This window comes from Leuciscus leuciscus, assembly GCF_965113295.1.
Source record: "Leuciscus leuciscus genome assembly, chromosome: 10".
Taxonomy (NCBI): Eukaryota; Metazoa; Chordata; class Actinopteri; order Cypriniformes; family Leuciscidae; genus Leuciscus; species Leuciscus leuciscus.
In genome coordinates, this window is record NC_138734.1 from 38,771,837 (window position 1) to 38,793,432 (window position 21,596).

At 42.6% G+C, this 21,596-nt stretch overlaps 1 protein-coding gene across 1 annotated transcript in view; it reads right to left on the bottom strand.

Annotated features, from left to right (window-relative positions):
* Nucleotides 1–21,596, bottom strand: part of LOC309508015 (RNA polymerase II elongation factor ELL) — a 45,267-nt gene that overhangs the window by 16,958 nt on the left and 6,713 nt on the right. The window contains exon 3 of the mRNA XM_082182527.1: nucleotides 200–324. Coding sequence (XP_082038653.1) covers nucleotides 200–324 — 125 coding nt within the window. The remainder of the gene's footprint in view (nucleotides 1–199; nucleotides 325–21,596) is intronic.

Genomic DNA, 21,596 nt, shown 5'->3' on the forward strand with positions numbered 1-21,596 from the left:
TAATGAGCAGGACGTTTTAACCTATGAAACTTGCAGAATGTTTTACTGGTACGAAGACTTCTTATATGTCAAAATATCAAGGCAAATTTGATTTCTCAGTTCATGACCACTTTAATAATATTATATTATATTATACATTTGAACTTTTGTTTGTGAAGTGTTTTCCCTTATTTGATTAAGTTTTACATCAGTGTCTTACCCAGAAACATACTGGTGAATACAGTCAAAGCTGGCCTGAGGTTTGTCTTTACTGTCACTGGACAGATAGAAGGAGAAGACGCGGAAAGCATCAGGAGAATCCGAGGAAGCAGGAATCTTGACATACTGTTAGATGAAAAGAAAAACAAAGACATTTCAGACCTGTGTCAATAACGTTTAATTCAATTCTAAATATACATTTATTAAAAGGTATCCCTAAATCATGCCCCTTATATACATGCACACAAACAGTGTAATTATGTGAAATGGATATTTTTTAATGCTTCAGAATGCTTATTTTAAGCAATGGAAATACCCTTCCAAAACAGATAATGCCAAGAAGATTTAACTTTCATTATATAGTACATACATGCAAAAAAAAAAAAAAAAACTCGGCTTTTGTTTAATCGAGAAAAGCTCCAGCTCAATGCACTTAATAAAAACAAAGCTTTTTGGAAAAAAAAACATCTTTCATTCAATAAACCAATCAAATGAGCTCCTCTTACGACTCACCAAAACACAGTATTCAACTTGTACATAAAACGTTGCATGTCCTCATTAAGCAATTAAGTTATTACAGTACTTTCATAGAAAAGGTAGGCCTACTTGCTGTACCAAAACCTATTTCATGGCGGGATGATTTGTCCTTGGCTATTTCAGTTTTTTTTTTTTTTAAAGACTAATTATATGAGCTTAACGTGGGTTTGTAACAAGCGTCCTACTGCACAACACACAGACGCTAAACATAGTTATAGTAAAAACTTCTACAGAAACTTTGCATGTTTCCTACATCTCTGCAAACATATGGTAGTTTTATGCTTTAGTACAGTAAAAAAAAATAAAAAAAATTGCATAGAGCACCTTGAATGCGAGACAGTTTTTCATATGTTCTTGTTCTCTTACGAGAGGTCTCTCGTACTTGCGTAAGATATCTTACGCTAGGGGAAAACCTCTTTTCCTCGAGATATTGAAGCCAAAAATTATCCTTAATTTTGCAATAATGTAAAACGCATTGCAGCAGCATGCAGACATGGGCGAGACAGCTCGCGCGCCCATTGGCTGCTCTGCGGCAACTGCACCAGCCTATCGATAGAGGCTCCTCATGACGTCAGAACCAATGAGGGCGCTTCGCGCCCATTACGTCATGTCCCGCCGAAATCGGGTGGGGCCAGGGCTATAAATACGGCCCAGAGAGGCTGGTTTGGTCAGTTTTTCATCTCTTCAGCGGGCTCACGCATCGCTGGATCCTGAGAGGAAGCCGCGCCGTCTGATTGCAAGCACCCAGCGGGATTAGTGCATCTGAAGCTGCTGGTCGACATCTCGCCGCCTTCAGTCGCCGTTTCTGCTGACGCTTTCCGGCGTACATATCCTTTTCTCTGTTACTGTGTTTTGTGTATGTGTGTGTGTTCGCCGCCGCGACACACACTCTCATTGCACTAAAAGAGCCGGGCGTCTTTTTCAAGACGCCCCTTTCCCCCCCCAACCCGCAAAGCTCGCCGGTGCGCCCGCTTGCCTTGCCTGCTTGGAGGATGATACCTGCTCTCCCCTCTGTTCGAGCCGCGCAAAACGCGCCGTTCACAGGGGATGTCAGGAGCGGACGGTCACGGGGCTAGTTTTCTCTCTCCCTCTGTTCGAGCCGCGCAAAATGCGCCGTTCACAGGGGAGGCTGGAAGCGGACGGTCGGGGTTAGTTTTCTTTACGTACAAGAAAGCTACTTCTGTGCCCCATTCACGCGTCAAACGCCGAAGAAAACATGTTGACGCTCTTATATGCTCGTGCATCTGAAAGCCTTTGTGTTCTCCCCTGTGGCTCAGTGGCGGAATCTTTGGTTTTTTCACACGAGAGACCGGAGTTCGAATCTCGGTCTAACGGCAGATTAATTATGCCTCCAATGCTTCGCTCTGTCAGTTCCCTGAAAGGCGACTGCAGATGTGCATTTTGCAGCCAACGAGCGCGTTGTACAACCCGCTCGCCTGCACCCAAACACCGTTTCTATGGTTCCCGTGCGTCACTGGCGAAAGGAGAAAAGAGTGATAATGTCCCGCTGCGGCCGGGCCGAATTCTATTTCTTACACATTTCTCATTCCCCTCTGAAGTTCAGGCGACTGGAAATGTCATACTGCAGTGAGCGAGCCTGTTGTAATGCACGCGCGCCTGCAAACAAACGCCAGCATGTTGACGCTCTCTGTTTTCTATGGCAACTTCTCGCTCGTTCAGTTCCAGTAAATGCGACTGTTCCAGTGTATTCTGCAGTAAATAAGTCGGCGACACAGCCCGCTTGCCTGCACACAAACGCCGCTTTACGGCTACCCAGATAAATCCCATAGAGTGTATTTTCTGGTGTTCCGGCCACGGCCGATGGTGTTATGAGTGTAAACAAAATGCCCAGTGCGCATTCCTACACAGAAACACAGGTTTCTCTTATAATACTCGCGCTATATAAATTCCTTTGAGTCTTCCCCTGTGGCCCAGTGGCAGATTCTCAGGTTTTCACGCGAGAGACCCGCGTTCGATCCCAGGTCTAACGGCAAAAAAAAAAAAAAAAAAATTTTTTTTGCCGTCAATGCTCGCTCTGTCAGTTCCCTGAAAAGGCGACTGCAGATGTGTATTTTTGCAGCCAACGAGCGCGTTGTACAACCCGCTCGCCTGCACCCAAGCACCGTTTCTATGGTTTCCGTGTGTCACTACCTCCATTCTCACACATTTCTCTGGAAAATGTCAATATTGCAGTGGACGAGTCTATTGTAATACACGCACACCTGCAAACAAACGCCAGCGTGTTGACGCTCTCTGTTACTATGGCAACTTCTCGCTCGTTCAGTTCCAGTAAATGCGACTGTTCCAGTGTATTCTGCAGTAAATAAGTCGGCGACACAGCCCGCTTGCCTGCACACAAACGCCGCTTTACGGCTACCCAGATAAATCCCATAGAGTGTATTTTCTGGTGTTCCGGCCACGGCCGATGGTGTTATGAGTGTAGACAAAATGCCCAGTGCTCATTCCTACACAGAAACACAGCCCGTCACACAGGGCTCGCGCACATGAAATCGACCCAGATCGATTGCGCATTAAATGTGGTAAATGTGCCCACTGCCCAGTGCCCACAAACACTACGTTTTGCATGTCTCAAGGTTTCTGTAAAACGAAACCAACATGCATTCGCTCTGCTCAGGCAGACAATGCTCTCAGTGTTGTAAATGTGCCCGCTATCCCACGCCCACATTCAAACATGGACATGACAGGTCTTACGGGACTCGCCCAGCCCTCCCCCTCTCGATTGACCACCGCAGAGGAGTCGAGCGCGGGCAATCTGCCCGCTGTTATCAGCGCGCCCCCTGCCTCAAATGTCATAAGCGCGACGCTTATGTTGCAGCACACTGAAGCCCCTCTGTCGCTGAGCGACCAGAGCGCGCTTCGCATTCAACCCCTAGCCATTCGTGCAAACGCATGGGCAAGGCTACCCGGGGTTTCGAAGTGGGTGCTAGACATTATAGAAAGAGGCTATTCGCTACAGTTCGGTCGACGCCCGCAACGCAAAGCGGCGCGAATCGATACTACGGTGAAAAAGGAAGTAGCACACCTACTTCGGGCCGAAATAGCGAAGTTACTGAGCAAAGGGGCTATAGAACCCCTATCACAAGCTCAGAGCGAAGGGGGCATGTACAGCAGATATTTTCTGGTACCAAAAAAAAAAAAAAAAGACGGGGGTCTCAGACCCTTTTTAGATCTAAGACGACTAAACAAAGTACTTCTGAAACGACGGTTCAGAATGCTCTCGACCAAGAAAATCCTCTCGCAAATTTGCCAAGGGGACTGGTTCGTGTCGATAGATCTGAAAGACGCTTATTTTCAAATACAAATAGCGTCACGTCACAGGCGATTTTTGAGATTCGCCTTCGAGGGCCAGGCATATCAGTTCACAGTCCTGCCATTCGGCCTATCCCTGGCACCTCGCGCATTCACGATGTGCATGGATACAGCGCTCGCACCCCTCAGGCTCCGAGGCATACGAGTGCTGAATTATTTGGACGATTGGCTGGTTCTAGCTCGATCACAGTCGGAGCTCATAGAACACAGGACCATATTACTCGATCACCTCGAGAATTTAGGTCTCACAGTCAATTGGGCAAAGAGTTCACTGTCTCCCAGTCAGAAAATATCTTTTCTGGGCACAGATCTGGACTCGCTGTCTATGACAGCACAGCTGTCGCCGCAGCGCAGACTAAGTATTCAGCGCATGACAGAGATTTTTTCGCCACGGCACTTTAGTCCCGCTCAAAAAGTTTCAAAGGATGCTGGGTCTCATGGCTTCAGCATCCTCAGTGCTTCAGCTGGGTCTGCTTCGCATGCGCCCGCTGCAGTATTGGTTGAAAGCGCGCGCCGCGCAGAGCTTGGACCTCGCGCGCCTCAAGGTCGATCAGAAATGCGTCGCAGCTCTGAAACCCTGGACAGTGACCGACTGGTACCGGTCAGGTGTAAGCCTGGGGACTTCCTTGAGTGTGAAGGTGGTGTCTACGGACGCCTCAACCTCGGGATGGGGAGCGCTGCTCGAGGGCAGACCGTTATTCGGCCAGTGGTCGGAACGGGAAAAGCTTCTGCATATAAACTGCCTGGAAATGATGGCAGTCGACAACGCGCTGAGGCGTTTTTTGTCCCCAGATAAAAAGACACCACGTCTTGGTCCGTTCGGACAACATGTCAGTGGTGGCTTATATAAATCACCAAGGAGGTATCAGATCCAGAATCCTTCACAGGCTGACGGAACGCCTCCTGGTCTGGGCTCAGCACAACCTGCGCTCGCTCAGGGCAGCGTATGTGCCCGGCCATCTGTATGTGGGACCAGACAGACTGTCCAGAAACAATCTGCCGACAGGAGAATGGTCTTTACATCCACAGACAGTCAAAATGCTATGGAGGACATTTGGCAGAGCGGAAATAGACCTATTTGCGTCTCAAGAGAACGCTCATTGTCAGGAATTCTTCTCCAAGAGCAGGGATGCGCTGGCTCACGCTGGCCCCGCTGCCCGCTCTATGCGTTTCCCCCTGTCACGCTCCTACCCCAGGTGTTAGAGCGAATCAGGGAGAGTGGATGCCCAGTGCTACTCGTCGCCCCATTTTGGACAAACCAAGTCTGGTTTCCAGTCCTGAGGCAGCTGACGAGTACCGCCCCGTGGCCGATACCGGTGAGGAGGGATCTCCTCTCGCAGGCGAACGGCTCGATCTGGCATCCTCGCCCGGAGCTTTGGTCCCTACATGTGTGGGCCATCAACGGGTACCCATTAACCTCCCAGCGGGAGTGTTAAACACGATCACGCAGGCTAGAGCTCCATCTACGAGGCGGCTCTATTCCTCAAAAGGGTCTGTGTTCACTAGCTGGTGTACAGCGAGTGGCACTTCACCCTCACGCTGTGGGGTGCCGGAGGTTCTCTCCTTTTTTACAAGAGCTTCTGGATAAGGGCAGAACCCCATCCACGCTCAAAGTTTATGTGGCGGCCATAGCAGCGTTCGCTGAACCACCGCTTGGCCAGTCATTAGGAAGGAACGATCTGGTAATTCGCTTCCTTAGAGGAGCTAAGAGGCTGAACCCGCCCAGACCACCCTCAGTTCCCGTTTGGGACCTTTCCACGGTTCTGGAAGCCATGAAAGGTGCCCCATTCGAGCCAATACAGTCAATAGACCTGAAACCCTTGTCTTTCAAAACAGTGTTTCTTCTGGCTCTCGCTTCAGTGAAGCGCATAGGGGATTTGCAAGCGCTCTCAGCGAGCACGACGTGTATGGAGTTTGGGCCGAATGACTCGAGAGTCATACTCAAACCAAAGCACGGATATGTTCCTAAATCCCTCAACACACCGTTTAGGGCACAGGTTATCTCCCTGTCGGCCCTGCCGGTATCTGAGGAGGAAGGGGACGCAGGCTTCCTTTGCCCGGTCAGGGCGTTAAGAGCCTTTGTGTCTCGCTCATCTGTTTTCAGACAGACGGAGCAGCTCTCTGTTTTGTTCAGCTGACGTTCTAAGGGACTAGCTGCGTCAAAACAGAGTCTATCCAGGTGGATAGTTGATGCTATAGCGCTAGCTTACACATCCAAGGGCCTGCAATGCCCGATAGGTTTCAAAGCGCACTCCACAAGAGGTATGGCCTCGTCGCGGGCTTGGTCCAGTGGGATTGCCTTGCAAGATATCTGTAGGGCGGCAGGCTGGGCCTCCCCGTCTACATTTATAAGGTTTTATAACCTCGAGGTTCCCGCTTTGCAAGCTAGGTTGCTCTCGGTTTAATTTTTCAGTATTGCCCGCCCGATGCTGTCGGCTCGGGATGCTGAAACTGCTAGAGCGTCGATCACTGATCGCCTATATACTTCTGTGGGCAGTACGTAAGTCCCCCATATTTACCAGTCCAGGCTGAGTTCGCCCTGGCTGTGTGGAACACTTGATATAACATGCTCTTATCAGAGCTCAATATTACAGGAATGATGCTATTCTAGCCCCTCTTCCCGGATTCTCTGTGAGTCCCTTGTGATTAGGCACTGTATGAGCCCCGGGCACCTGCCCTTGGGACTTTAGTGTTATGTCTCAAGCACGCACGGCGTTTTACATTGTGTTCCCCTAGCGTAAGATATCTTACGCAAGTACGAGAGACCTCTCGTAAGAGAACGTACTCGGTTACTAACGTAACCTCGGTTCTCTCTAGAAGAGGGAACGAGTACTTGCGTATCTTGCCGTGCATGCGTCATGTTCTGATTCGCTTCAGCGATGAAAAACTGACCAAACCAGCCTCTCTGGGCCGTATTTATAGCCCTGGCCCCACCCGATTTCGGCGGGACATGACGTAATGGGCGCGAAGCGCCCTCATTGGTTCTGACGTCATGAGGAGCCTCTATCGATAGGCTGGTGCAGTTGCCGCAGAGCAGCCAATGGGCGCGCGAGCTGTCTCGCCCATGTCTGCATGCTGCTGCAATGCGTTTTACATTATTGCAAAATTAAGGATAATTTTTGGCTTCAATATCTCGAGGAAAAGAGGTTTTCCCCTAGCGTAAGATATCTTACGCAAGTACTCGTTCCCTCTTCTAGAGAGAACCGAGGTTACGTTAGTAACCGAGTACGTTTTCTAATGAACACTTTTTTTTTCTTTTTTTTTTTACGGTATGAATAAGCAAATGAGCCAAAGAAACCTTTATCTTTTTCAACAGAGTATGTGCTATTTGCTCAGCTTTAATAAATGGTAAGATGCCAAAAATGGCGAACGCAAACACAGAGCTAAAAATAAACTTCAAGACAGGCAACCTACTTAAACTATTGTGTCTATTTATCAATGCAGCATTATTAGTTATAATTGGAAAAAGGTATTTTCTTTCCTAGTTGTCAACAGTAAGCTACAACCTCTTCAGTGCTATAAAACCTTTCAGCAAAACTGTGCTTTGATAGGTTCTGACTTATTCATGCCAGATCGACTGCAGCTCTGAGTTTGTGTTCTGAGGCAACGCAAGGGTCACGGCTCAGTAACTGAGTCAGTTACATAATACTCGCAGTCATCTGAGGGCGACCAAAACAAATGCAGCCCTGAACAAGTAACATCGGCAGCGTGACCTCACTACCTGTTTAAAGTCCTGTGAAAAGGAATCAATAAGATTCTGGCCAACTCTACATGCACAAAGCCAAAGAAGCAGTGCTTCAAGACACATGGTGAGGGAGCGCTGTGAGCGACACACTGCGAGTCTGAGCAAAAGCGGTTCGTACAATCGACCTCGCGGCACTCAACTCGCCTTCATCCGGCGGCTTCTGTACTATATAACTTAAGGCTTTAGCCAGGCTATTTCTGATATTAAAAGACAAGCCGTATTCTTCAGGGAGGCCTAGAAACCTACTTTCACTAATACAGAAAGGCAATTCAAAATACAAACTCATTAAGTAACAGGTATTGCGGCGTCATTAAAAACAGCTTTTCCTTTCAAACAGCCTCCAGCAGATAATGATGATGGATCTTTTAGTTGAGGCAGCGTCCTAGATTTGAGGGAAATGGATGGGTAGTGTCCGCATAATTTAAATACTTTATTTTTGTTCGGGAGGCAGCAGTCTATCATTTGTGCTCGAACGTGTCCAAAAGTGAGGTGGCAAATGATTATGGAACACAAAAAGTCCCCTAAATCATTTAAAACAGTTTTCAGGTGTGTGATTTTCCATAAATGAAATGGCAGGGAATAACAAGGCACCTTTAAAACCCCAGTCAAATGGAGCCACAGGGTATTTTCAAATATGCAGGGTTATGCTGTGCGAGCAAGTTTGGTTAAAGACTGGTTTAAAGAATGCATCAATGTCCTAGGGCATGAAAGCTCTCAAAAAAAAAGCATAGCGCAATCTTTGTCCACAGAGAATGAACAGTTTTCCCACCAGTGATCAAAACTCACAAATCAAAATCTACAGCTTCTACAGCAAGAAATGGGCCAAAAACCAAACAACCACAAACAAAACTTCACACAAACTACAAACTTCCCTACTATATAGAAGGCAAAAAACAGTATGTGACAATCCTACTTCCGGCGAGATTCTGAAGTGCGCATACGATGGACACTTTACTATCCCATGAGTCCAGGGGAGAGGATTTGTGAATGTCAGCGTAACTGACGCTGGTGGGTCACATGATAATGACAGCATAGTGAAAGTAGTACATTCATGCTTTACACATTCATACTATATAGAACATACTCGTGAAGTAATTACTTATTCAAAATAAGTACCTACTCAAGGGAGTATGTGATTTCAGATGCAGCCAAACTCTCTTCATCCGCATGTGTACAATGACTAGAGAAGCAAAATATAACAATTATAATATGGGCCTTAATGTATGAAATATACAGTTGCCTATATATTTGTAAGAAGGGGGGTTTTATTTACAAAGGCATCATCATATTTGCGGGCCTCTTGCAACAAAAATCTATAAAATGCACTGTTTATAATCCTATAGGTTCATTGTTCCAACTTTCTTACAACTGCATGCTTCATAAACATTCTAGAAAACACAAACACTGACCTCTCCATTTTTAGAAAAATGCTGGACTCATTTCAGCTGTGTTTAGTAAAGTGCATAAATACTCCAGCAAGCAATTTACCATCCTACAGATCTAAAAACAGCATGTACGGTCACCGCAGAAAAGGGTTTTGGCTGTCACAAATGCCCGGTCTCGCAGTACAACCATAAGCACTGTCGGCCACATGGAGCCAATAAAAAGCTTCCAGTCTCACAAACACACATTCAGCTCCACTACCCCCACAGAACGAACCCTGCCCCCCATCATTATCTGTTAGTTTTCCGTGCAACAAAACAAGCACTCACAAGCAGTCACAACATGCTAGCAAACAGTAGCCTGCTACGACGATGGACACTCATGGGGGTTAAGTCGGGGAATGACCCAGTTATGTCCTCAGCTTCAAAAAAACAAGGCAGTAGGGCATGATGAGACTAATGCATATTTTCCTGAAACAAACCAAAATAAGCATCACGGTCAGCCAACAGCTATAGCCCTGCTGGAAGACGCTGTCAAAAGTGGTAGACATCTTCGCCCAATTTCAACAAGTCATTACAAGGAGGTCCCAGAAGTAGATCAATGGTGCACAGGAATGAATAATCATTTGCGTTTCAAATGGCCACACCGACGAACAAAAGCTAGTCACCTCTGAGGCATCAGCACAGCCATGGATTTACAGTCTTTACCCCCCTTAAAGCCCCCTTTTCCCAAAGCATCACATCCCCCATCCCCTACCCTCCGGGAGACAAGCGTTCCCCCCAACCCTTGGTCCCCATCTCCTCCACGTGGTACATTCACTTGTCGACCCTTGGCCCAACCACCATGCACACTTCATATTCTGATTCTAATCAATGTCATGCAGGTCAGTCCATTCTAGGGACAACCCTCTTTTTCCATTCCCGGTTTTCTCCTCGATCTTCATAACCATATGTCATTTACCCCCTTGGTTCCCAGCTTCTGTCTCCAGGGAGAATGTTGTTTTTTATGGACGGTAGGATCACACCAAGCCACTTAGATCTGAGTAAAGGCCCCTTCACACCAATAACTATATTAGCGTCCACACCAGTGGATAATATCGTTTTGTATATTCTAAGCACGCACTGCCGTTTTGTCGTCTGCTGCTTTAATGGTTGGGTTTTTTCTTTTATAAACACTTTGTTATACTGGTTGAAACTCTCTTCACAATAATAGAAGTGGTCTAAATATTAAAACATGTACATATATCTTCTGTGGAAGTCTCAGGATCCCAAAAATGTTCGTCCAATCTACATACTACATACGCTGTCCTACCTGCCTGTCAACATATGTATTTCCATACCTCCATGCACCTGCTCGAGCAGACATTACAAGTCATCAGCGCGTTCCATGAGTCTATGCAGAGAAGACAGACGTTCACGGAGTGCCGCAAACAAACAATAGCCGCTTTTTATAGTTCCTCCTGAACCAAAACAACGAGTTAACTCTGTGTTCACGCCATGTCGTAACCGTAATTACAAAAACGGCAACCCGTGACGTTCTACCCAGAGCCGTTTAACACCTTTAACGCTGAAATGAATCTGCAGCAGTCAGGTGGTACAAGAAGAGCTCTTTAAGTTGTTTATGTTCATTATTATTGGAATGTTATGTGCTTTGAGACATGAGTCTCGTACCACTTTGCACTTTTGAAGGAGGCGTGGCTTTGGAGACGCTCTGAAGAGAGGGTGGGATCTAACGCTTTCAAATCTAGCTTGCTATTGCTAGCCTCTCCGAAATTGCCTACCCTACCTTTAAATGCTTGAGCTCTTTAAATTGGCTGTCAATATTTTTATAATTCATCAGCTTGAAAAATAATTTATTCTGAAAGCAATTCCAATGATATCATTCTTCTGCGTCCTTATCGTTATAGTTATGTTATATATTCTCATACAATTATATTAACACTTTATAGTTATTGTCCTTGGTGTGAACGGGCCTTAAGAGAGATATAAAGCAAGAGATACCAATAAAAGTAGGGCTTCCATATAACTTGTTGGTATCCACATCTTAATCCAAGATTCAAAAGTGTCAGAGAAATCCAAAGGCTTTGAGCAAAGTTCATTATCTGTGTTTCAAGTTGATTGTTAATGCATTTGCCTTTCGTTCCTCTTTGTGTTTATTCCTCCAGTGAGAGCCAACACCCATCTCGGCAGGTGAGATTTTATCAGCTTTTAGATCAGTACAGTACGTAGTACATCTATGCAAATACAGACTGCTTCAAGGGTTGTTACAGAAACGTTATCTCTCTCAACAAGCCTTGTGCATTTGTGATTGAGATTCAAGCCCTTTGTGTCATTCACCTTGTTTTCTCACAGTGAGTCTCATTTACGAACCATACACACATATTTGTGCATAAAACCTCTTTGAAAATGTTATAGTGCAAAAAATCTATTTAATTTAACAAATTAAATATAATCACTTACATTTAGGATTACAATTAGAACCATCCCAAACCATATATGGGGGAAATAAATAAATATTAAAATTCTATACTATTAAAACTAAAATCTCATTAAATGCTACAAGTGAATCATCACAAAATTATAAAAATGTACAGTACTAAAATGCATTTTCATTTTGGGATTTGGGAAAGATTACATTATTAAATTATTTATTAAATTATTAGTGTTTTTAAAGACTAACTTTAAGTGAATGTTAGATGACAGCAAAAGCAATCTCAGTTTATAGGTGAAATGAGCATGTAAAATTCAACTTCAATAACGGATATAAACTATGCAAAAGTTTGGGGTCTGAAAGACTAAAAAAATTGATATATTTTATGCTCACTAAAGCATTTATTTGATCAAAAATACAGTAAAAAGAAATATTGTTAAATATTATTACAATTTAAAATAAATGTTTCCATTCTATTTTAAAATGTGTCAGATTATCCTTCAGAAATCATTCTGATATGCTGATTTGCTGCAGAAGAAACATTTCTTCTTATTATTAATGTTTTTTTTATGAACAGAAAGAACAGTGTTTATTTGAATAGAAATCTTTTATAACATTATAAATGTCTTTATTGTAATTTTGATTAATTTAATGCATCCTTGTTGAAGAAAAGTGTTAATAATTTTTTTAAATCATACTGATCCTAAACTTTTAGTTTAGGTAGTGTATAACCAAAAAATATCAGCCAGAACGTTTTTGTACACGCAAGTACGCAATTATTAGTGAATTATATTCTTACAGTTAGTGACCAATTCAGCAAAGTCACTATGCCAAACAACAGGACTGTAAGTTAAACATTTTCCACTGTCAATAGCATTAACACATACACATTAGGTGGGCTTCATCCACGTCATAACAGCCACAAGGGAGCAGAGCACGACAGAAAGCCTTCGTCTGCGGCCCATCTTCAGACACATCTGCCACACGGTGCCATGTGTGTTTGGAGATGTCAAATACTTTCAGTCGGCTGTAAGGTGTGAACTGGGCTGGAACAGAACGACTTAGCAGGGGCCAAGGCCAATGAGGACGAGACAAAGGCTGTGCTTTGTAGCAACCATGGAAAAAAACAACTCTGCCTCTCTCTAAGAACATCATAATGTTTTTATGAGGTGGTGAGATGCACTGCTCCCCAGATTTAAAGTACTCAAAACTTTCTCCGCTCATGAGATTTTATGACTTTAAACGCTTGTGTTTTGTTCCTACGAAGCGCACATCTGTTTGGAAAGAAGAGAAGCTGGTGTGTTGTTTCAGGTGCTGTTTTCTTTTCTCTTTCTTAAGCCGTATTGGGTCAGTGTATGTAAGAGACGAAACAGAACATCTCGTCCTCACACTTGGCATCATTATTTCAGGTTAGGGCTTGAAAACTGACAGCCACCTAGTAAACAAAACTGCTGCCAATTGTGTTATGGATTAAAATCAGCATGAAATAGAAGTTGCAATAGTCTTTTCTTCCCTATTGTGACAGAGTTAAACTGCTTCTCGGACAAGAAAAAAATGTAGGGCGGGACTTGATTTTGTGCATTGGGAATTGATTGGTTGTGGTTTGTCATGTGAGTGACAGGTTGTCCCACCCTCACGCCAATAAACACGTCATCAGAGATGAAGCTGCAAGAGGGAGAGGAAGTTATTTTGATTAAGGGCAAAAATAAAATAATATATACTGCAGTATAACATAAAAAAACAAGAATTGTCCATTTTGATTTCATGGTGTCTTTAACCATCTCTACGTTTCAGAACAGAAGGGAAGTTTCCAGCAGTCCAAAATCATGCAGCTTTTATCTCTGCTTCTGCAATTATAGTGCTATGATTCTTTGACTTTGACCAGTCACGTAATGAGCACTTTCTACTTTAGAGTTCAGTTGTCTTTGGCCTGGTTAAATTAGTTCCGCTGGTTCCTTCTACCCTGCAGTCAGTCTTCACCGCGATCGGCACCATTGTTCTCTTCACGCAGCACGCTCGTCTACGGCTCCTGCGAGGCGCTCGTCTTTTGTTCCCGCCGCATGCGATGGCACGGAGTTTGGCCTATATTATTCATAAGCAGCAGGAACGTGTGGCCTGTTGGAAGGGGGTGGGGGAAGGGTGGGGTTTGGGACATCCCTGCCCAGGACCGACAAACGGGACTACATGACCCCCTGATCTGAAACGGACAGAGCCACTCATCCGAAAAAAGAAAAACAAAACGAGGGGTGGGGGAGAGGGATGAAAGAAAGAGAGAGAGAGAGAGAGAGAGAGAGAGAGAGAGAGAGAGAGAGAGAGAGAGAGAGAGAGAGAGAGAGAGAGAGAGAGAGAGAGAGAGAGAGAGAGAGAGAGAGAGAGAGAGAGAGAGAGAGAGAGAGAGAGATTGAGATTACAGTGATAATGATAATCCACTACATAAGGGGCGAGATGGAGGAATTATGGGAACTGTGAATTATGAACTGAGCAAATGACCGTCACAACATCTGATTTAAGTGTACACTATGAGACTGATGCTCAAGTTACTGTTAAAAAAGTCTGAAGTAATGTTCTTTTTATCTAATGCAAGATACATTAGGGGGGAAGTATTTAAAGGGATAGTTCACTCAAAAATGAAAATTATCCCATCATTTACTCCCCATCAAGCCATCCTAGGTGTATATGACTTTCTTCTTTCAGCCAAACACAATCAGACTTATATAAAAAAAAATATCCTGACTCTTCCAAGCTTTATAATGGGAGTGAATGGAAACTTAAGATTTTAAAGCCCAAAAAAAAAGCGCATCCATCCATCATAAAAGTAATCCATAGGCTACGTCTCCAGGGAGTCAATAAAAGGTCTTCTGAAGCGTTTTTATAAGAAAAATATCCATATTTATAACTTTATAAACTATAATCACTGGCTTCCATTAACGGCCGAATGCAATAGACATCTTTTGTTACATTATACACTTATTTACTGTCACCTTTGATCAATTTAAAGCATTATTGCTCAATAAAAGTATTTAAAAAACAATCTTACCAAGCCCAAACTCGGGTAGTGTGATATGAACGAGACAGTGCATGGTGCAACAAAGCAACTCTGGTTTTCTTGCCCTCCTCTTTCACTTCTGTTCCTCCTTGCCACTTGTACACTTGACAATCGGTCGGCCAGATTTCAAACCAGTGGAATCTATCATAGTGTCTAAAATGCGCTAAGAGATTTAAAACATGAAAGATCGAAGAGTTTCGGTCTTGGCTCCAGAGATGAAATTACAATAGTTCTAACAAGTGTCACTTAAGAAGGGAGAAAGATAATGCGTTCTCTACCTTTTGGGAAACCCTGTCATGTTTCTCAAAAAAAAACATGGGTTCTCAATCACACCATTTATGATATGATCAACTAGTATGCCATGAGTCACGTATTGTGAGTGCAGTGCATGAGCTTGTCTGTACCGGTCTGAAGTCCGTTACATTTAAATGGGGAGGAACCAGAGGGGGGGTGGATGTCTGTTGATGCATGGGGGTTGGTTTAAGGATAAAGGGGGGTTGGCGATGAGAAGTTGTGGAGCTGAAAGAGGGGTGGTGGAGGGGGGTTGTGGTGGCTGCCTCATCCCCTGAGGAACTGCCTCGGATGCCAAGCAAAATCTGTCTCTCTCTCCTCTCTAGCACCTGAGGGCTTATCTGTCAAGCTCAGTAAGCACTGGGCGACCTGACTCCATAACCATCCTTGTGTGTGTGTGTGTGTGTGTGCGTGTGTGTGTGTGTGTGTGTGTGTGTTGATAATGGGGGAGGAGAGCCCCCCGCATGCTGCTTTCATATGCACCCCATTCACAGAGCAGCCAGAAGCCATCCTCCACTCGCCTATCAGTTACTATAGTGACGAGTCTGCGCAAATTACATAGAGGCAGGTCTATGGGGGCGTCCACACACTCACTGGCCTCTGAGATTACAATAGTGGAACAGTTCTCTACGTTTTGATTGGTTAATGTTGCACATTTTGAAAATTCATACCCAACGCCAGCTTTGAAAGGTTCAAGGCAGTCTTCGCTCAGCATGTGTAGTTTTTGTATTTTTATATACAGGATTGGTGGGAAACGCAGGGAGATCAGAAACATTCAAAGATAAAATTAAGGATAGGACTGAACATTAAAGCGTATTAAATATTAAAGGACTGAATATTAAAGCGTACGCACAAGTACAAGTCACTTCTTCAAATTATGTTATCAAACAGGTTCTCGGAAGCATTTTTCTGCAGAGTAAAAAATAAAAAGGTAATTGTGAGAAAGTTTAAAATAGCTTACAGTAAGGTCTCATTAGTTAACATTAGCTAATGTGTTAACTGACATTAACTAATGAGCAAGACATTTACTACAGATTTTAATAATCCTTGTTAATCTTAGTTAATAAAAATACAACTGCTCATTTTCAGTTCATGTTAGCTCAGGTCCATTAAATAATAATGTGTGTGTGTGTGTGTGTGTGTGTGTGTGTGTGTGTGTGTGTGTGTGTGTGTGTGTGTGTGTGTGTGTGTGTGTGTGTGTGTGTGTGTGTGTGTGTGTGTGTAAAATGCAAGAACTAAATGTCACAATGGTGAATGAAGTTGCAATTGTGAGTAAAGAGTTGTATTTCTGAAATTTGAGATCAAAATACGGAGATTTAAAGCCACAATTACAGGAAAAAAGTTCCAATCATGGGATATTGAGGTGTCATTGTTAAGATATTGTGAGATTTAAGGTGCAATTACAAGAAAAAAAAAAAAGTTGCAATAGTGAGAGAGAGAAAATGTGTGTGAGGAAAAGTTTCTAAATTCTAAAATATTAAGTCACAATATAATAACCTTTATATTGTACCTCAAGCTTGTCATATAAAGGTCTTCATCCAAAGCCTTAGGACAGAAACTGGTCAAAACAACTTGTTCCTGAAATGCAGAATGCTTTTATGCCAATGTTTATTTACACGACCATTGCTCATTTCCCGAGCAGTCACACTCCAGACTGCCGGATGGCCATGACAGACAAGCTACACGAACAAAAACAAACCTGAAAGAGGTTTCCGTTTCACGCTGCATTCACGTGACGGCTAGACGTGGCCATGAATGCTCTTCAAATAAGATTTAAACAACCCATGTGATGAAAAACTACTATAAACTATTAGAAGCAATGCATCCTGCTGGGCCGAGCCAAAGCCCCCCGCTGCATGCACAGAATCAATGCATCCACCCATCCACAGCAACAGCAACAGGACGCAGGCATGCTTAAAGAAAAGAGAACATTTAAAACTCAAGGAGACAATAATATTAGGTTTTAAGCATCAAATAATGAGTGGGTTACGGAATCAAAGAACGTTGGTGCGTTTGAGAGGTGCGGCCCGTTAATGGGTGATATACTCAGAGCCGCACTCTTTCAGAAGTCGGTCCAGACACGTCAGAACTGTGAGCGTGCCCTGTGTGTGTCCGTGCATGAAAGGCCTGAAGTGTCTGTGATCTTCCCTTTGCAATTCTTGGCTTTGCTAAGCCATTTAAAAGATGTGAGATGTACAGTACAGCATTTTTGGAAGAGTTTCGAATACACACCACATTTTCCACATTAATCACATTTATCTTTAGAGGAAGATCCTTTTGAAACCAAATATGCTTTACTTGAGGTTCTTGGTATGCATAAAAATAAATAAACATTGAGCACTACTTGTTTTGCCAAATTTACCCATTTGCCACATGTTACCATTATTTGCATATTTCTGACAAATACCACAGATTATCGTGCCTGTCTCTCGATCAACTTGCACCTGTCACAAAAGCATTTCATCTGGGCAGCTCGACATAATGAATATTCCACATATCTGTTGCTGGGTAGAAAAAAAACACACATTTTGACTATATAAGAATGATTGTGAGAAGAAAGAATGACAAAAATGTTCTGCCAAATTGGCAAAAAAAAAAAAATTCCTGACAAAATAATTTAAATGAAACCATGACATTTAATTAGCACTTCTTTGATAACGTGTATTGACTGATTGGGACTGCAGACGGAAACTAGCTCAAGCTAAATCTGGTGCAAAGCATCTTTAATTAATGTTTTTTGCACATTGTCCCTGTTGAAATAAATAAATGAACAAAAAAAAACTGAGTCAATGTCTATTTTGTGTACACACTGTGGATAAGCTACATGTCAGTAGTGTGGAGACACTTCAGCGTTACCAACAATGATGCTATTTAGCAATATGTAAATGTAGTTTGCTTATTGATGAATTGATGATTATTATTTTAATTTATCACCTGAGAACACAACTCCCTTTACAGCATGAAGATTTCAGCTAACCAATTACCAAAAAGTTACTTTACCAAAGCTTTTATTTCGATTTTTTTATCGCTACTAGATAAACTTATAATTGCAAATCTTTTTTTATATTGCATTTCTTTATGAAGGAACTGCATTGTAAAAAAATTATATGATCAATAAGTATATGTTTTTATATGGGCTTTAACTCATCAAAATAAGATTTTTATATGTTATAAGTTATAGAAGATTAAAAAGTTATACAAGATTCAACAATTTTCTTTAAGTCAGTTTAACGTATTTTAAGTTATTTAAGGCAGGTCGTTCCAAACCTGTTCATCTGAGAGCTTTCTGTCCCTCCATTGACAGCTACGCAACTACCACTTTGGCGCTTCAAAAAGTCCATAAAGAGATCGTAATCCATATGAATTAAGCGGTTTAGTAAAAAAAAAAAAGAGACACGATGGCTTTATATGATGAGTAGATTGAATTTAAGCTTTTTATTCAAATATTAACATTGATCAGCGAACATAAACAGAAGCTGTTTATGACGCGCGAGAATGAACCTCATTCAATCGGCTCATCATATAAAGCAATCGAGTCGCTTCAGAACATTTTTTACTAAACCGCTTAACGATCTCTTTATGATCTCTTCATTAATTTTTTGAAGTATCAAAGTGCCAGTTGCGTAGCTGTCAATGGAAGAACAGAAAACTCTCAGATTTCAACAGAAATATCTTCATTTGTGTTCTGAAGATACACAAAAGTCTTACAGGTTGGGGCATGACATGAAGGGGAGTAATTAATGACAGAATTAAACATTTTGGGGTGAACTATCCCTTTAAATAAAATCCTGAGCTTGGTGACATTCATGTGCGTCAAACTCGTAAAATACAATCTTTCTGACTTGAATGCACCATAAGCTCACAGTATTATTTAAAAGACTTCTTCTGACACACACACAAAAAAAAGAAGATCCTCCCTGCTCTTGCAAGGACTTTGTCAAAGATGGCCTGTCAAAACCGTGCAGAAAACAGCTCTGCCAGTCAAAACACTGGGCCCCAGACAAGACGGGCACTCGGGTCCCTGTGCACGTCGCCAAGCACGTCACATCTGGATGAAAGAATCGGCGTGTGCCCTTTCATTCACACGTGGGACAGCTCCCCCCACACAGCCTCTGCTGCCAGAGACTCTGCGTTCTACGCTCATTCCTCTTATTGTCATTCTAATTAGCTTTCAAGAAGGAAAAAAAAAGCCAGGCTCGCACACACACGGAGGCCCTGGCTGAGACGAGCACAGCAACTAATAGACACACTTTCATTCACCAGTCACAAACAGAACTGACCATACATACAAAATTCACAGATCCCAAGACAAATTTGAGTAAAATAGGTACACTGCCGCATCCTCAGATCCAATTAGCCGAGCTACAGAGGATCCCTACAACGCATATACAGACATGCATTTACACTAATACACACTCTCTGAGACTCCATCACAATTTCACGTACACACACTCATCGGAGGTGCGAGATGGAGAACTGGTGCATCCCAGCGAGAGAAAAGAGGTTGAGACAATCACAGCGATGACGAGAAGACAGATGGGTGGGGGAAGCTAAACCTTCACACACATTTACCATGAGAACATCTCAGAGAGAAATGCTTTACCCCCCACAGAACACACACACACACACACACACACACACACACACACACAGAAAACCTTTAAGGAAGGAATTCTTGCTGCTGTTGGATTGTCTGCTCCAAGTCATAAACAGGTGTTTTTAGTAAATAAGGGTCACCGACTTAACACACATTTCCCACAAATCTCGTTATTCAAAAATACATTAAAATTTCAATGCATTATGATGAACACGTTTTCAATTTCTGAATTAAATAAATTGATATTAATTCTTTGTGCAGCATAAAATTAGAAATATCTACGTGGTGTAACTGTCTGCAGATTGTACGAATAAAAAGTCTTATTAAAAGTCCACCAAATCATCACAAATATCATATATGGTTAGTTCAGGCTTTAAAATGTCAAAGACGACATTTGAAAAAACATCAAATTAAAATGATGTCTACCCTGACTACTCTCTGTTCAATATTCAAGAAAATCGTATTACTTTTTATTTGAGTGGTTATACCACTTGACATTTTTAGATCAACTATCTCACAATTTTATACACTTATCAATCGAGAGACAAATACACAGATATACTTGAGAGAGCATATTAAATTAGAGAGCATAATACTATGCATAATCATGTAAAAGTTTCATTGCATTTTGAAAATGGTAAACAGTAAAAGTTTTCCAAAAATGTATGATACCAACATGAATGCAAAGATCACATTTTGAAAAACTTGCTGGCAAATGCGTTTTAAACTAGATTTTTAAAAGTTTTCTCTTTTTCATCACAGACATTCATTCATCATTCTCAGACATCCTAATTTGTTCCTGGCCCTTAAAGGAATTATGAAAATTGTGCAATGCAGCTTTTACATGATTCTGCATAATAATATGCTCTCTGATTTAATATGCTCTCTCACTTATGGCCATGTCTTAGTCTCTCAATTAATATGAGATCATAGAAATGCATGTATAATACAAGAATTGGAAGAAGGTCATACAAAAATGTCCTGATATAGCCTGTCAAACTGCAGGACACTTCACATTTCACCCCGTGAGAACTGTTTCTGTTTATTGAGACACACATTTATATTTGTAGCCTCTGGATAATTAACTTTGTGCAGCAAAAATCCAATTACCAAAAAGAAAATGGGGCTGTGTGATGTGAAATCCCAGTCTTTGAGAATCCGAACTGAACCCGAACATCCCAAGTGAAGCCATCAAAGGCATTCAGATTCTATAAATCCTCCAGGATTGGGGATAACTCCCTGTAATATGAAAGGAATTTTACAACTCGAAACATCTTTTCCTGTGTTATTTCTCATCAGTTGCATCATCCTCATCCTCCACAGATGGTGAGAATTGAGCAAATTAAAGCTCCCCCATCTGTTAAAACCCAATGATGGCTAAATTATTTCTTAACTGCCACGTGAACATTCATTATCAAAGCATTGTCAAGTCAGTGGAAAATGGCAGCTTACAATTCTCAGCAGGGCACTTCCTGACTTTTCCACGCTGTCCCGTCAAAGGTCTGGACTCTGGAGACAAGCCAGGACAAGGTTTATGGGAATTCCCTGGTATGGGAGAGCCCTCAGATAGGTGGAGGAAAATGACCTGGCTAAAGCCCCGTTCACACCGCCAGCGACACTCAACGACATGTTCCCATTCATTTTTAATGGAAGGCTGTCGACTTCCGGCAACATGAGCGACAGTGACCGCTGGCGACAGAATGCAAGCGTGTCAAGCGACGGGAGTCAAACGACAAAAGTTCAGAAATAGTCTCGAGTGCAGGCAAGACAGGACAGAGCTCCAGAGCGATTTTACTGCGATTTGACTGTAACCACATCCACATACATGGATGTAATAAAATGATGCGTGTGAAAGAAACTGTCGGCAGTCTCAGTGAGAGCGTGTTTCATTCATTGATAATTATATGACACTGTGAGCAGTTTAGCACTGCTGAAGTTTCCCCTGCGTTCTGTTGATTATCAGGGACAAAAAAAGTTGATTATTTGTCAAATTCAAATGATATTTTAGTAATTTTTGACTGTATGAGTGAGTTTAATTA